At 43.3% G+C, this 17,899-nt stretch overlaps 1 protein-coding gene across 25 annotated transcripts in view; it reads left to right on the top strand.

The window, feature by feature from the left end:
- KCNMA1 (potassium calcium-activated channel subfamily M alpha 1) overlaps window positions 1-17,899 on the top strand; it is a 770,960-nt gene that overhangs the window by 522,708 nt on the left and 230,353 nt on the right. For all 25 annotated transcript variants that reach the window (XM_030799216.1, XM_012502971.2, XM_012502968.2 and 22 more), the window contains 3 exons: window positions 3,398-3,473; window positions 5,496-5,666; window positions 7,246-7,337. In XM_030799216.1, the coding sequence (XP_030655076.1) occupies window positions 3,398-3,473; window positions 5,496-5,666; window positions 7,246-7,337 (339 nt within the window). The remainder of the gene's footprint in view (window positions 1-3,397; window positions 3,474-5,495; window positions 5,667-7,245; window positions 7,338-17,899) is intronic.

Below are 17,899 nucleotides of genomic sequence, written 5' to 3'. Positions count from 1 at the left end.
ACGATACCCTGAGAAAATGAACAACACACACCTCCCTAAGAGCCCTCCCTTTGCTGCTGGCTATCAGTTCTTCATCTATTTCTTACCCTCCAATGCAGGAGCACACCTAAGAGGACTTACAAGGTAGAGGCAGGAGAGAATTCTGCTCAACACAACATCTAACACGTAATAAGGGCTCAATAAATATTGGCAATTATTATCATCTGGTAACTCTAGAAATGACCAAGAGAGACAGAATGGACATTTTGGCTGCTTTTCCAAGTTTTCAAGCCAGAAGAAAGTTGTTCCACACATTTTGAAAGATCAGTCTCACCCACAATGTTGAAAGTATCTGTTTATTCTTTCCATGAACTGTCGGAATCAACTCTGGAAAAACTAAGACCATGGATTCCTCTGTGCTGTTCCACAGAAGAAGAAAGATTGTCGTTATGAGCGTTAAATGACTTAGTCTACATAAAGCACAGGTGATCCTAAAGCACTTAGGATGGTGGCACATGTGGTGAGCACTGGGAAAGAACTGTAAACAAGCTAGCTGATACTATTACTGTGATCTTAAATGCCTAGAATTTAAATCATTGGTTCTCCAAAAGAGAGGTAAGAGAGGGCAGTCATAACAGAGATGAATTGACCAAAACTAATGGGTTGGGCAACCCTGTAGGCTGCATTAAGCCACTACTGGGAAAATGCAAGAGCTAGAAAAGAGAGTTCTTTTCTGCAAGATGCAGCAAGGAACACAAGAGTCAAATAGCAACCTAAAACTTTACAAAAGACATCTTAAGTCAGTAGGATCAATTACCAGTGAATGGCTGGAGATGAGAGCCGGGGAAAGTCACTTTGTCTTGCAGGTGGGTGGAATGACTTTAAGGAAGCAGTAGGGATTGAACTGGGCTTTGAAGAATGGGGAAATTTGGCTAGATGGGAAGGGCTTTCGAGTTGAGTAAATAGTGTAAACAATAGCTATAGTAAATAGGTTTAGCTGGCATGGCAGTTTCAAGAGTTTATGTGAAAAAGTGGTGGTGGGAGAGACTGGGACTTCACAAGGTATTGACAATGGAAGGAGAGAGTTTGAATGTCATCTTTTAGTCAACAAGAAGCCTTTGGACAGTGAAGTGACCTGCTGACAGTAGCATTCAGGTATACTCCAGTGGGACTGAACAGGATGCAGTTTAGAGAGCAGGGGCAGAGACCAGTGCAGTCAGTGCAGAGTCACAGGGGCCTACTATGCTCCAGGGATCCAGGGCTCCTGGAATCCAGACAGACAAGGCCCCAGCTCTCAGGGGGCTCAAAATATCATAAGGTCCAGTTGATCCACTCAAGGAATACCAGTGGATGCTAAAGCTATTAGGTATAAGGTTGTTGGGGAGCAGGATATTCCTGCAGTCTCAGGGCCTCACTCAAGATGGCATATTCATTATAAAGGGAAATGGGCACCTCTCAGTGGAGACATTAGCATTTCCGCCTTAGCCACATGAATGGACCTACTCATTGGGCTGGGATATCCTGATGTGATGCCATCCCCGCAGAGATTCTTAACAGAAATAAGTAGGGAGCTATGTAGGATGATCAAGTCTAGAGGTCTAATGTACAACATGAGGACTATTGCTAATAAAATTGTACGGTATTTGGGATTTTTGTTAAATATGTAGATTTTAGCTGCTCTTGTCACACACAAAAGCGTAACTATGTGAGATGGTAGATAATATCATGTTGTAAACCTCAAACATACACAATAACATTTATTTAAAAAATAAACTGGGCTGGGCACGGTGGATCACACCTGTAATCCCGGCACTTTGGGAGGCCAAGGTGGGCAGATCACCTGAGGTCAGGAGTTCAAGATCAGCCTGGCCAACATGGTGAAACTCCATCTCTACTGAAAATACAAAAATTAGCTGGGCATGGTGGCAGGTGCCTGTAATCCCAGCTACTCGGGAGACTGAGTCAGAAGAATTGCTTGAACCTGGGAGGCGGAGGTTGCAGTGAGCCGAGACCGTGCCATTGCAGTCCAGCCTGGGTGACAGAGTGAGACCTCATCTCAAAAATAAAAAATAAAATAAAAATAAATAAGTAAATAAACAGGATCCAGAATATAGGACATTATAGAAGACAAGCTAGGTTCACACAAAATTTAATGTCATTACAAAGGAATGGTGTCAATTATACATTAAAAGAGACTGAAGCTGGGATTGGCAAACTATAACCCATGCCCGCTGCCTGTTTTTGTAAATAAAGTTTTATTGGAACAAAGCCATATCTATTCCTGTACATGTTGTCCAAAAGCTGCTCTGAAGCCACAGTGACAGAGTTGAGTATTTGTGACCACGTCTATATGGCCTGTAAAGCCTAAAATGTTTACTCCCTGTCCTTGTTTCCTGACAGTTGGATTTAAGCCACCTAACAGCCAAATGCAGTGCATGAAACTTGGGTCTGGGGGAAAATTAAAAAAAAATCAATAAACAATTTTGGGGCAACTGGAGACATTTAAATAAGGTCTGCATATTAAATAGCATTACTGAATTTTTATGTTTTAATTTTCTCAGGCGTGCAATGGTATGGTGATTATGCTGTGCAATGCCCTTCTTCTTAGGAGTGCTAAAGTATTTAGGGCTTGTGCCATGATGTCTCTGATTTATTGGTAAATGGTTTAGCAAATATATATATATTTATATATTTTTATATATAAATATATATAAATATTTATATATTATATATTATATATATAAATATATATAAATATTTATATATTTTATATTTTATACACAAATATATATAAATATTTATATATTTTATATTTTATATATAAATATATATAAATATTTTTATATATAAATATATATAAATATTTATATATTTATATATTTACATATATAATATATATTTTATATATGTATATATAAATATGTATACAATGTATATATACATATATATAAAATGTATATATATATACATATATATAAAATGTATATATATACATATATATAAAATATATATGTATATATGTACATGGCAAGAAGAAGAGAAGGAAAAAGGGCAGGGGGGGATAAGAGAAAAATCATGTAGGGATATAAAGCACCCGTGGTAAAATGTTAATTGGTCAGTCTAAATGAAGAGCGTACAAGTGTTCATTATACTATTCTTTCCACTTTTCTATATATTTGAAGAGTTTTTTTAAATAAAAGTTAATTTTTACCAAAGTTAAATTCGTTCCTCTAGGCTCTGTCCTGACTTTCATCCCAGCAGCTTCCTCCACCTTCCAGAATTCCCTAATAATGGAGAAATGGTTGGGAGTCAGATGTGGCAGCCTCTCCCGCTAAGTGGGTGCTGTTACCCTGTAAAGCAGCCCCAGCAGGGCCTTCCTTTGGTAACATGGGGATTTTGCTTGTTGTCTCTTGCACAGTAATTCCATCAAGCTGGTGAATCTGCTCTCCATATTTATCAGCACATGGCTGACTGCAGCCGGGTTCATCCATTTGGTGAGTAACCTTGAAGACCCTTCTGCTCTCGCTTGCCTGCAACAAGACCCTCTCTGAGTCATTTTATTACCTAAAATTTACCTTGCTGGAAAGAAACTTCACCTCGGTTGTAGACAGGAAGATGGGAAGCAACCACACAATTGTCTGGGTTTCCAACCTTTTTACCCCAAATTAGTTCCAAATGGTGAGTAATGTTTGCACTATTAACCTGCATTTTTTCCGTTCATTGCTCATTGGTATTGTCATGGGGGCTTTGGTAGATTTTCCTTCTGTCTGCAATAACTATAGTAAGCCACAAGATGGCAGTGCTTCCTAAGCAAACACTTGGAAAAGGTCTGGGGACAAGGTTGGAAGTTTGACCCACACCTCCTAGTAAACAACAAATTCAGATCCCTCAATTTCTCTCCACTTCCCGCTTATGAAAAGCCACCTTTCATTATTTTGTCTGATTTGTACCTCAAAAATGTTCATTCTTTTTCATTAGTGACTCTTTGAAAGTCTTGTATTAAGTCAAGCCCCTCGCACCACCCAAAGACAGACTTTCCCTCTGCTTTTAGAGAGCACAGCTATTGTGGGAAGTGTGTTTCATGCAAACATAGACTGTTACAACTGGAAGGAGCCTGGTCTAGCTCTGAGACTTTGGATAAAGTTGACCACCGGTGGCTGAGCCTCTATTTGCATAAGGGATAGAAGGACGCACTTAGCTACCCACACTTGGGATTTAGGTAATTATCACTCAAAGGAAGACAGGCCTGAGATGGCAGCGGGTGGGGTATGGGGGCTCATGTACTCACCAGATCTAGGGTCTCCTGCCCAGCCCTTAATGCTGATGGGATTCTTGGCCAAAATCAATCTTAATCACCCTAATTCTTACTGTACCCAAACAGCAAGCACCCAAATCACATATGTGGAGGAGATAGTTGTCTTTAATAAGATGATGACCCCACCTCACTATGGGCATTAGTGAAGTCCCTTCAGGTTCACCAGGAAACTTTTGTGAAAATGGCACATTGAGGACAAACTGATGTGTGAAAGAGGCCAGGCCCTGGAAACATTTTGCAGAGGCAGAGGTGGAGGCCTGGGGGCCACCGTCTACAGGCCCTGTGGGTAGATCACGGGCATATTTGAGTAAAATTGGGCCCGCCGCTCCCTCTCTCCTGAGAGTATCTGAAGTACCTTTCCTGCCCACCTTCTAGCCTTGTTGGCAGATCAAATATGATGGAAGGACAGGAAAGTGGGGAAACTGCAGTCTTGGGCCAAAGCTCTCCAAATCCAGCCACACCCATTTGTTGAAGTTTTGCCTCTGCAGAGCTGACCAGGACCTGTGTGGCCCACAAAACTGAAAAAGTTTGCCAGCCCTTGATCTAATGGGCTGTGCCAGTGCAAGCTGTTCTCATGAGCTCACTTTCCATGCCTCTGGGAAGATTCCGGCAGCCTCAAGGCTGGGACCACCATTGACAATTTGCAAAGGAGGGAGAGCAGGGCCAGATCCCAGAGATGCTGTTTGAATCAGAAATAAGCAGGGCCCATATATACTCTTTGGATAAACTGATGGAAGGAGGCAGCCCCCTGTGGAAGGGTTTAGAATTTCTGTGGGAGAGACAGAGCCAGGCCATCTGGGCCTTAGAAACCTATTGAGAAGGTCAGGGAAGGGATCTCTGGCTCTTTCCTTGAAGAGAGTGCTCTAAAACCTGGCCAGAGGCAATGCCCTGAAATTTAGCTGGCTTCTGACATTTTACAGAAGAAGAGAAAAGGCCTAAAGATATTTCCCTTCTTGCTTTCCCTCTCTGTCCCAATCAGTCAGGAAAACATCTCCTGCAGCTGCTTCTCCACTTTCTCTGTGTCCTGCTCAGGAGCTCTGCATCCTGACTCACAGAACTCAGCCCAGGAACCACACATCTCATGTAGACAGTGGCGTGCATTAGCAAGTGGCCTTCGGGAGTGCCGAGCTTCCACGTTTATTGCATGTATACACTTCAATAGCATGTTTTTCTTTTTTCTCCCCTGTCCCATTTGCTTTAGGTGGAGAATTCAGGGGACCCATGGGAAAATTTCCAAAACAACCAGGCTCTCACCTACTGGGAATGTGTCTATTTACTCATGGTCACAATGTCCACCGTTGGTTATGGGGACGTTTATGCAAAAACCACGCTTGGGCGCCTCTTCATGGTCTTTTTCATCCTCGGGGGACTGGTAAAAAAAATCTTTATTATGATGTTGATTTTGATGGTTGTTAATATTTTCCATGATACATTTCCTTAAAGCTTTGTATTTTAGACTGTGTTCTTCACCAGAAGAAAGCCTTAGTGTTACAATCAGGCTAAGTAAATCCAAACACGATGGTGACTTTTCTGCATAATTCTTGGTATATTACACTTGTCCCATAGATCCCGGTACATTGCCTTTGTCAGGGACAGCCATTTAGCCAGGAGCAAACCTAATTATCTTAAGAAAGTGATGCTGTTAATACGGGAGAGTGTCTACCCCTTAGCAATGTAACTCAGCATCTGATATGCTACAAGGACAGTGGCTGTCACCTGCCTCTGGTAGAAGCTGTCAGTACTTTGTAGAGATGGTTTGCGGTTTCAAGAGCTCCCCCTTCCCAAACTTCCAACAAACACTGTGGCGGGGGCCTGCCCTAAAGAGAAGGGTCCCTCCATCAAAGGACAGAGAGCACCTTAGTCTTGTCCAGGCGGACATCCCCATGTGAGCAGAGTGCAGTTTTGCAAACAGCTCACTCCATTCTGCAGTGGACACATGGGGTATTTTTGCTCCTTTCTTCTAAGAAAGTTTCACTGTTTGCTTTTTAAAAGTCTATGCAGCTCTTTATGTTGCACTAAACCATCCCTTCTAATGTAAATCGAGGGGATTTCTGGCCACACATTGGCAGTTGCTACATTTTGTCTTTCAAAGCAGCTCATTTTAAGTTTAGATTTTTTTGCCATTTATGAAGCGAGTGATTAAAATCCTAATCCATACACAGCTTTCATGTATGTATACTGCGTGCACATTTATATGTAGTGATGCATACACCTCTCTCTGTTTTGTATGCATAGGGCATATACATTTTAAAAATGTATATAAATGTGCACGTGCATGTGTACATTCACGTAGGCATTTCTGCAGCATCTGTGAGGTGCCCATAGATAATGAGACCCATCCAGCCAGCCACAGGCCAGATGTTTGTTGGACAAAACATGGCAGATTTGTGTTTCTCCTTGCTATCTTCTCCTCCCAGGTGACTTCCTAAATTTCCCTTTTGAGCTTTTTAGTGTTTTTTTTTTAACAGAAAAATGTAGTTTTTAATCTTTTGGTGTTTATTTTCTTTTGTTACTCATAAAAGCATTGATTCTCCTCTGAATTTTAATGACAAAGAAAGATCTTCTCTTGTGAAACTGTGTGTCTGTGCATGCACACGTGTGTCTGTGTGTGTTTAATTTCACTAGCATGCCCCCCTTTTGCCTATTTTTCTTCAACAAGAAGAACTAGATATCACCTTATTTATTACTGTCTCCTTTGTATTTTTCTCGACTGTGATTTTTTTTGTTGTTGTTCTTTAGTTGTCAAGGTTGGCTAATGTTTGTCTTGTGTATTTCTGGGAGCTTGCTCTCTTCGTGCTTTTAGTTTTTTATGATCCAACGTATCAATATATACCTTCGCAGGCCTAATCCTTTTGTGTTTTCAGATCTTAGTGCCCCCCGCCCTCTGAACAGGTCCCCCCCTTTTCTTTGGCCTGTCTTTTTAGTCTCTCTTCTGTCTCCTATCTTCTCAGGCCATGTTTGCCAGCTACGTCCCTGAAATCATAGAGTTAATAGGAAACCGCAAGAAATACGGGGGCTCCTATAGTGCGGTTAGTGGAAGAAAGTAAGTATGCCAAGAGGTTTTGCTGCCTCCGCTGCGGTAGAATCCTCTCTGCATGCCATTTTTTTTTTTTTTTGGCTCTTGTTTCTTTGTTTCATGCATGTAGGCAATGTTTGCCCGCTACGTGCCCGAAATTGCTGCTCTCATCCTGAATCGGAATAAATTCGGCGGGACTTTTAACAAACATGGAGGCAGAAAGTAAGTCAGTTGCATCAGAAAAGACGTGGTTGAGTGACTTTCAGGAGTCCCTGTGGAGGTGCCATCTGAATTCTGCCCCTCCCCCAACCCATGGGTGCTTCTATGAGGAAAGGCCCAGCTTCTGCATGGGGTGTGATGTCAGAGGTGACCCGAGGACGTTGCCACACTTGGACAAACTCTCATTCACAAATTCTAAGAGATGTAATGAATTTGTCCTGAAAGGAGTCCATTTATAACTGGGCCCATATTTTCTCTTCTGACCCCTAACAAGTAAACAAAACTCATTCATTCTTCACATCATCTGGCTATGTGATAAAATTCTGGTCCCTCAAACTAGTATGATGCCCTTCTATGGTGATTTGTGTGTAGCAAGAATGCAGGATAAGACTCTGGCAGAGAAGTCCTTGGGTGGCAGATCCAGGTCATCTGGCCTACTGCAAAGGCACTGTGGCCACTGGGAACCCAGTTCTCCTCTTCATCCAGGAGGCACCGATCTTATCCTTAAAGGGACTCATTACTCAGCTGAAAGTTCTTCTGGGCAAGAAACAGTATATTTCTGGTAGTTTAGGGTACTACATGCTATTCCTGATGAATCTTTTGTTTGGCTTCCTAAACGTGAATGCTTTCTTCTCGGGAACTATTTCAGTGTGTGCTCAGATCATTTTATCACTCTCAATATCAATGTGCAGGTTCAATAGAGAGCCCAAGGTTTTCTCCTAAGTAGAGGGCAGTAACTAATCACCTCAAGAGGGGAATGCCGTGGGGGAAAGGGGGCTGGCAGCAGCCATCCTTTATTTATTTTTTTTAAAGCTTTTTCTGGGGCCGTCACCTTTGTTTGTTTTTGGTTTTGAGGTATAACTTACATAGAGTTAAATGTACACATCTTTAACATATAAAGTGAGGAACTTGTACCTATGTACACCCCCAGTAACTATCATCCTACCATCCGGATCAGGACACAGAAAACTTTTATCACTCATGCCTCTTCTCAGTCATGGAAGTTCCTATCATGGAACTGTTTTGTTTTGTTTTGTTTTGTTTTCCCTTCTCATTCTGTTTCGAATGAACTCTTAAAGAGCTTCTTTGGTTTTTTTAAGAGGAAATAAAATCAGACCGGGAGCATGTATTTCCCTCCACTGCTGCCTTCTCCTCTTTTTGACAGTCAGCCATGTTGGACAGAGCAGACCCTCCCCTTTGGTCAGTGAGTCCAATGCTTCCTGAGCTCAGGTGTCCAGGCCTCTGCACAGGAAATGAGGAGGTGGACAAAAGGGCTCATTTTCTTGAACTACCCACAGGACACCAGTTTCCTTTCAAAGGCACAAAGGACAGTGGGCCAGAGGAGGCCAGTTGGCGTCTTTTCAGGGAGGCAGCACATCCCTCCATTTTCCCTCAAATGGAGCCCTCCCCTCAATATTATCTTAACAGCCCTGGATGAGGTTAGAACCAAGCTGTTCCGATTTCTGGGCCATTGGTTGGATCCAAAAGGCCAGATAAGTCCAAAGATTCCCATTGGTCATGTATCCCATGCCAAAAGGAAAACAGCATCTCGATTCATTTTGCCTTGAAGGTGTGGACAGGTCTCCATAAAGCAGAAGGCATTCTGAGGGCCTGGGGCTCTCTTTATGGCCTCCCTATCTTCCAGTGTCTCCCCTGGCATTTCCCAATCACTGCCCCTGAAGAAGTCAATAAAATCAATTGCCCTGAAGGCTAGGTTGAAAATATTTCTTGACTCTCATTCCAGGTAATTTTTTTTTTAATGAAATAATTTTCCTAGTCAAATGTGGGTGAGCTGGTGGGTGGGCTGGAGGCCGGCAGCTTTTGGTGCCGGCTGACCCAGATGGGGCTCTCAGCCTGGCACTCACTCACTGCCCCCAGTCCGATCCGGTCATCCTTCACCCTGGCAGTTCCACTCAAACTTTCAGGTGCTGATGACTTCAGATCACAGACTTCCTGCCATTCTGTTCTGGCTCTGTAATCTTTTATCACTGCTTTTAGCCTGGTTTTTTTTCTCTCTCTCTCTCTTTTTTTTCTTCTCCCTTTATGAAAATGCACTTTGCTTTTAATGTTCTTTTTGGGTCCCCACTGTTCCTGACCCTGCAGACACAGAGTCCGTCCTGTCATCAGCACCGGGCCTGTTCACTTTACTTTACGCATTGTTTCCTGGTTCAAAAGCTAATTACTAAGTAGTTTAAAGAAGCCCTTTGGTCACTTAGATCTTTCATCAGAAAATATAAGCTTGGGAAAGGCACGGTAATAAAGGGCCATTAGCACCCTTTGTTTGATGTTGTTTTTCCAGTCAGTAAAACAAGATTGATGAAATGTTATGTTTGGCCAAATTTTGAGTTTTCATTTGGAATTCAGTGTTGAGAGAATGGGCTGTCAGAATCAATAAGTTTTCTTTCGCTTGGGATATGGGCATGTGGTAGTAATTAGCAATATAAGGTCTTTAGTTGAGCAACCAAGCATGGATTCTGGCAGCAAACATAATGAGAAACTACAGTTGTTCTATTTCTAACGTCAAAAAGTTTCCAGATAAAATTAAATGCATTTGCAAAAGGAAAGCAGCTAAACTTTGTTGAAAGATAAAGTTCAGACTCTTAAAACAGTGTGCTGTGCTCTGAGTTTTTGTGTATGCATAAATCCATGTGCTCTGCCCATGGACACACACATACATGTTCTCTGCTTCCCAGGACCCAATCAAATGAATGCCCAGAAAGAAATTAGAATGTATACATAGTTAAGGGATTTGTTTACTTGTGCATATTTTATTCAGAAATGATTTCTCTAACAATATATTAACTTGTCAGAGAACTCAGGGTAACTCATGATCTAAAGCTACAGAGACATAAAACTTTGAAATTCAAAGATTATTTAAAGTACAAAATTTAGGCAGAGAAGATCAGGGTTTTGTTTGTACAACATCCAAATTCAGGATATTTGAGAATATGAAGATGTCATTGGCATTTCATTTTCAGTTTTAGTCAATGGGTTTGGCATAATATAAACACTTCAAGTAGCATTCTCAAAGCCTCTTCACCATCAACACTATTTCAAGGGCCTAGAGTGCCTTACCCAACATTTTCATCACCTCCTGCAGGATACTCCTGCAGGAGGTATGGGTACTTGTGCACATGTGCGTGTGTGTTGGCTATTTCATGTATGTTATGATGGATTGCGGCATCTAAGAATAGGGGTTTGGGTGTCCACAACCAAGGGTTCAGTGAGTAGCTGAGGCAGGTAATCTCCCTGAATTGGAGGGATTAGGGACAATTGGGCTCTTGGGCCGATACCCTAAATCTTATTCAGAAGAGTAGCCCTCCTGCAGCCCAGCCTGCCTCCCAAGGCCACTGCCTCCTCCTCCTTTCCTTTGTGTAAGGTCAAAGCTTCTTAGAGGCAGGGAAGGCCTGAGGGCTGGTGAGGCTCCCATGGCCTTTGGGATCCCCAGCTCTCCTCCCTCTCACAGCCCCTTGCAGTTTCCCCCAGAGGTCTCCTCTCTGAGTGTGATTCATTCCACTCCTGGTTAGTTTATGAGAGCTGACAAGATCATGGTCCAAGGTCACATGGCCAAGGGCCATGGAAAATAATCAGTCACAGAGAGGAATCCATCTGCTGTTACCCCCTTGTTTGAGGGAGTCCAGCCAGGGAGCCACCCAGACCTTGTGTTTCCCATGTTGGGACTTGAGTGACTCAAGTTTGAGGCAATCCTAGGCCCAGGTGTTTGGGACAGAGAGAATGGGATGGGTTTGGATTATTCTACTGATTCCTGGTAGCCAAATGCTGAGAGGACACATGAGAGGGGAATGAGTCATGAAAGACTAGACATAGCCAAGGTGGGAGAGGAAAGTGAGTATAATTAACTTGGAGGAAGGTCCCCAGGATGAAGCTGCTGAGCCGCCATTCTGGTTTGGGGAATAGTTGTCACGGACTAACCCATTTCTTGCTCCAATTCAAGAAAGCTGTCTGTGAAACTTAAATGCTGTGGCTTCTCTTGGAACATTTCCCTATAAAGACAGGAGTGCCACACACTTCCTGAAATGAGAATTTGAATCAGTGCAGCCTAAAGCCCCAGGACTGCCTTCTCTGGCAATAGTAATACCTACAAATATTTGCATATTTCAGAATCCTCACAGTGATCCTGTGAGAAAGGTATTACCATCATCTCCACTTGGAATGAGTGAAGAAACTGAGGAACAGGGAGGTTAAGTAACTTGCCTGACATCACCCAACTAGTAAAGAGTAGGGCTGGGATTTGAACCTGGACAGCCGCTTCCCTGTGTCCTGCTGCCTCCCTGTGTCCTGCTGCCTCTCCCTGTCATCTCTTGAGACTCCATTCTGCTCTAAACTCAGTGATCTCCTACTGTTTGTATCTTCCTCCACCTTTCCCTATAAGTGGAGCCAGAACACCGTGCCCATGATGGAGAGGAAGAGAAAAGCATGAGCTTCACTTTGGGGCTGTCTCCTCTCCCCTTCTGCCCACCCACTACCCCTAAGGGTCCTGGCCCCAGGGTTGAGGGGAAAAAGATGGAGAGGGGACAAAACCATTTCTTCCTTTATTTTTCTCATTTGGTTAGACTAGAATTCTAATTCCCTCTTGAACACTTCTAGCAATGAGCAGCTTTCAAGGATAGACAGATGAACCATACCCAAAGTGAGATTTGTGCCTTTTTTGTGGATTTCAACATTTTCTTCCCCTTCCTGGCTCCATCCTTTAAAGGTAGTTCCATGGAGAACTGTGGTGATCTGCTAAACTTGGACTTCCCCGCTGGGCAGATCTCACCTGCAGAGCCTTCTATACCCTTGCAGATGGAACCACCTGTTGCCTTTCACTCCTTAGTTGGTCTGCCGCACAGCACAGAGCAGTTCTCTGGGGGTGGTTTCTTACTCATCAGTGAGAGGCACAGTAGAGCCCCACGTGACCGGTTCTGCAGGGTGCATTCTGTTTGCTTGTTTCACAGCTTTGACTTGGAATATTCACCCTCAGGAGCCTGTATCCCACTGGAGGGAGTTAGGGCTGTCTGCATTCAACCTTGGATGTGGTCTCCACATTGGAAAGAGCCTTACATTCAGAGAGATGGGGACAGTTTGTCATGCTTTTCTATTTAAATATGAAAATAGAGTACTTAATGTCTTCTTTATTGTAAATGTTTACATTTTAAAGAGGACTTCATACTTTAGAAGAAATGATTGAGTATTCGATAATTGAGAATAAAATTTCAAGAACTAAGAACAGCCCAGCACAGTTAGTGACCTGCCTCACTGTCCATTCCTGTGGCCCGTCTCCATCAGTTCATTCACTCACTCAGCAGGCAGGCATTCTCTGTGTTACGCGTCAGGAGTGATGCTGGGTTGTGTTGGGTGCTCAGGGTTCGTTGGTGAACAGGCTACCCTCGGAACCTGTCCTCATGGAGTTTACAGTCTCAAGGAGGTTGCAAGCACTGAGCAAGGGTACAACTAAAGCAAATGCCAATTACACATTTTTAATGTGTGCTGCAAAATCAAAAAAGACTAAGATTCTGCAACTGAGAAAAACAGGGATTAGTTACACTGGATAAAGTAGTCCAAGGAAGCGACACCTCAGTGGAGGAGATGCTAATGCTTGTTCAATGACCTTGACCCAGCTTGCATTACCCACTAAGCTGGGGGAGCTAACGCTCTTGCTTTTAAAATCCAGGTTATGCAAGCCCCACTTGCAAACATAGGTCTTCAGTTCTACCTCCACTAGAGGAAGTCTTAAAAACTGATTGCTCGCTCAGACCCCAACCTGCCTGAGTAGTGCTTTCTTGACTTATCGAGAGAGGGCATCCTGCATATCTTCCCTGCTTCCTGATTATTGGGTTATTTTTAAACTCTGTGTCTTTCCTTATATCAGAATTTGGACTCTCCTTCTCACTCAGACCCTTTGTTCCTTCCTGAGACCACACACTATTCCCTCCTGCCTGGCTGTCTTGTATCAACATGGAATTCTACTCCATTTCCTCCACCACACTCATGTCTTGTCCACCAGGGTTCTAGACTGATTTCTAAAGGATTTGGAATTTTAAATTGTATACTGTGCCAGAGCATGGATTATTTCTTTACAAAGACTCATTTAATCTACGGCCCCATAGCCTACCCTACCTTAAAGGAATTAACATGAGTCATGCCTTCATGTCCATCCATTCCACATGTGTTTACTGAGGGCTTGCTATACACCAGGCACTGGGGACAGATGCGTTTCTACACATCCATAAAAATCTCCAACTATACCACAGCTTTTCTGAGCTACACATCGTACTATTTTGCCACCTAAGTGGTTGGGAAGTCCAATATCAGAGCTTATTGAAACCTCTTCTCTTGGTTCTGAGAGAGTCTTGCTACAACACCATTTCCCTCTCGACTCTTTCTGGGAAGGCATGGCCTCTAGCACTTGGGAATCGGATTTGAGATGATTTCATGTTATACTGACTTGGCCCGATCCACAGGCCTTTCCTTTCCTGTTTACTTGTGTCTTGGGTAACAGTCATTCTCACTTTTCCTCGCCTGCAAGGGGCGGACTACTCTACGAGGAGTGTTTCCTATAAAATGTCATTTACGATTTCTCTATTGCAGACATGGCTCTGGTCGAAATGTGACTGCAGCTTTGCATCGTACACAGACTTAGATCCCTCATCAAGTAGCCATTCAGCCCTCATTGCGTGAGCCATGTGACTTCCCCAGCCTGAACCCCTCAGCAATGTCTTCAGATTCCTAGATTTTAAAAGCCATAAATTAGCAAATCATCAACATATCACCAGGAAGGATCATCTGGTAGCGATTCTAGTCAGAAGGAAACACAGGCCCCAATAACCGATCTTCACAAAGATATGAAGAACTGTAGACAGACAGATACAGTAAATAAGAAGACAAATAGATAATTCAAGTTGACAGAACATCTTGGACTGATTAGGCATTCTGCTTTGATTAGCATTAAACTTCTTGGGAACAGGGAAAACAAAAAATGAGCTTGCCCTAATACTTTGGAAAAATGACCTCTTGACTATTTCTGAAACGCAGTGCTGAGGGGTAGATACCCACAGCGCTTGTCATTAGATGCCATATCTTCTGATGTGATGTGCTAGGTATCCCTTCCTGATGAGCGGGGTCTTTGTGGGCGTGGGACGTGGGCAGTTCTTTCTTGGCATCTGTTTTGGATTCCTCTAAGCCGTATCTTCAGTCCCTTTCAAACTTGAAGCTCTATTTAAGGAGACTTGGAAGCATATTAAATCAATTTCCTGATAATACTGAGAGAATGAAGCTCCCTTCCTTTCCTGCTGTCACTCTTCCCTTCCACACACTTAGCAAAATGTTCCAGCTATTGTTCTGAAAACAAGAATAGAAATGTAGGTGGGAGATGAACTGTGTACCTTAAAAAAAAAAGTCATATTCAAGCCTACATTTTCACTCTCAAATATTCTTTCTTCCATTAAAAAATAATTTGAATATGATTTCTCAAATTATAATTGCTGAAGATTCTGATCAATGGCTCCTTTGACTGGGTGAATCCTTGCCGGGTAGATTCAGAATCTCAGGAACAAGTGCAGCCATCCAGACTAGGTTGCCCCATGTTTTCTGTCTTCATACCATGTCATTCACTCTGCTGGACTTCTTTCCAGACCTGTGCAAAATGGTTCTTGGTAGCTTTGGGGTTCCTTCCATGCTGCTGTCATCATACTATAAAACTAAACCAGGAAACTTTCTAACTGGCCAAGTCCAGTGTCTCTTTTTATTAAAACATTATAGAGGCCAATACACTGTGAGAGTTGTGGAAATCTGATTCTGTTGTCCCAAGCGTTCCAGTCTCCACAGCCAGTACTGGTGTTGCATCACAATGGCCTGCTCTCACCCCCAGAACCACAGGGACTGCTCCAAATATGGGTACTAGTTGCTGTAAAAGTAATCTATCTCCCCTCCTTGTGCCTTTCTAATAAGAGGACGTGAGGGCAGTTCAGAGATAGATATATGCCCATCTCCGTGGGAGCTTATATGACCTTAGCCATTGACTCCAAAGGCAAATGTCAGCTAGTGTATAGAACAGCCTTAGGAAAACTCCCATTCTAACATATTGGCTCAACAAACAATAATTTGAATCCCCACCATGTGCTAAGCTCTGTGCTGTGGGAAAATGTGGTTCTTGCTCTCCTGGAGCTTATCTGAGATTCTGACCAATCAGTACCACCCAAGGAAACAGTGGCAGTGAAACAGAAGCTTGAGTATGCAGGAGTGTCTTCCCAGTGAAATGCTCTTTTTTCAGGAATTTTATTCATTGAAATCATGGAAGTGTACAATAATCATGAAAGCAAGAGACATTAGAGAGAAGCCTCCCAAAAGCATTTGATAATTCACATTGTTGAACATACCCATTGAACAGTGGAGGGCATAGGTAATAGCAGAGTGCCTTGTTCACCTAAAAGCTTACAGACCCGGTAAAAGAGGGGTGCAGAAAGATTTGGGAGGGTTGGGAATCCGCTGATGTGATCCTGAGGTCCACTCCTTTCCAGACCCCGCAAAGGTCCTGCTATGGCCCATCATGCCTCGTATCATGCCTTCTTTTTTCTTTTTTCTTTTTCTTTCTTTCTTTTTTTTTTTTTGAGATGGAGTTTTGCTCTTGTTGCCCAGGCTGGAGTGCAATGGCGCAATCTTGGCTCACCACAACCTCTACCTCCAGGATTCAAGCGATTCTCCTGCCTCAGCCTCTAGAGTAGCTGGGATTACAGGCATACACCACCATGCCCAGCTAATTTTGTATTTTTAGTAGAGATGGGGTTTCTCTATGTTGGCCAGGCTGGTCTCGAACTCCTGACCTCAGGTGATCCGCCAGTCTTCTAACCTGTAGCTCCTTCCAGTCCCTGTGTGACTAACAGATGCTGGAGGTCTGCTGGGCCTATGCAAGTATGTTGGGTCTACAGAGTGAATGGCTAGCAGCTTATGCTAGCTGTGGCAACACCCTTGGGTGTGGCTGGAGAACAAGGCAAAGATATGTCAAGTTGGTTGTCATTATGGGAGGGTCAGTCCCAACAGTCGGTGCTCAAGGACCATGATACATGATTCACCAGGGGTGTTAGGGAAGGAGGTGGGGCTCGCTTTGCAAATCAAAACCCTCTCCCGGGCAAAATTCAGAGCCATTTCTTTGCTTGGACTCATTCTCCCTCTATTCCACCTTCATCCCTGAAGAGTGAGGCTGACGTTTGCCTGCCTTAGTCTTCTCTCAGTCTCTGCTTGTATAGAAGCAGCATTATCAAATGAAGTCGGGCAAATCTGCTTTGATCTGAAAAAAGGAAAGTGTCATTCAGCTCACTGATTTCTCTGTAAGAGCAGAGAACAATCTAGCATTGGGAGAGGGAAGACTTGCTTATTTTAAAATGTCCAAAGGCCACCAAGCCCAAAGTAATGGGATGAATAAGATGCAGAGGGGTGAGGGTGCTGGGGAGGGAGGCATAGGAGGAATCAGTGCAGTTTGTGAGGGTTCAGCAACTGTGGAATTGCTTATTGAAGAAAGCTGCAGAATTCTCCTTCCAGGGAGGAAGGAAGGAAAGAAAGGAAAGGAGAGAAAGAAACCTAAATGGTGGTAATACTTGCATACTAGGTAACAGTGAGAATTAGGTGAGAAACCAAAGTGAAGGTAAACAAGTCTACCAGTTAGGATTCTCTGGTTGCAGGCAACAGAAACTTATTTTTTTGCTGACTTAAGAAGAAAAGGTTTTTTTGTTTGTTTGTTTGTTTTTAAAGGTTAGGGTACCTTAGAGATTCCAAAGAAAAACTGAAGAGCAAGATCCCAGAAAGGACAGAAAAGAGCCAGAGATATAGCTCTGACATTGAGGAAGTGGAAACTCGGGAGTAGTCATTACAGGGTTTTGTCATCAGGTTGAATCAACTCCCACTGTGATTAGCGTCAGCCCACCCAAGATTTAAAAGTACTGATTGGCCTCACTTGGGCAGGAAACCTTGACTAAAGGTCCCAAGACTGTATGTAATTGGGAGACTGTATTTAATTTGGGAAGGAGCAATTCCCCAAATTAAAATGAGGTGCTGTCCACAGAAGGGAGGGTGTAAGCAGGACAAGCAAAATCTACCAATGTCCCCCACACTGAGTTTCTCAGAATTTAAAGACTTGGACTGAGGTTCCTTGTAGGCTACAAGCTACAAAATATGTGTGATCATTTCTCACCATGGTCTAATTATGGAGGTCTAACTGTGATTTGGGATGGTGGCGGTGTAGCCAGGGATCCCTCTAGGGTAGCTGAGGTTGTGACTGTCTGCATGTGGCAAGATGCAAAGTTCTGGCCCAGGTAGGACATCCTGGTATTCCCCACTGGGGCTGCCAGTTGTCTGTCCTCTGACCTTGGGGCTCT

This window comes from Nomascus leucogenys, chromosome 18 (genome assembly GCF_006542625.1).
Source record: "Nomascus leucogenys isolate Asia chromosome 18, Asia_NLE_v1, whole genome shotgun sequence".
Taxonomy (NCBI): Eukaryota; Metazoa; Chordata; class Mammalia; order Primates; family Hylobatidae; genus Nomascus; species Nomascus leucogenys.
The sequence above is the reverse complement of the archived record's forward strand: the minus strand, read 5'-3'. Positions and strand labels throughout refer to the sequence as shown.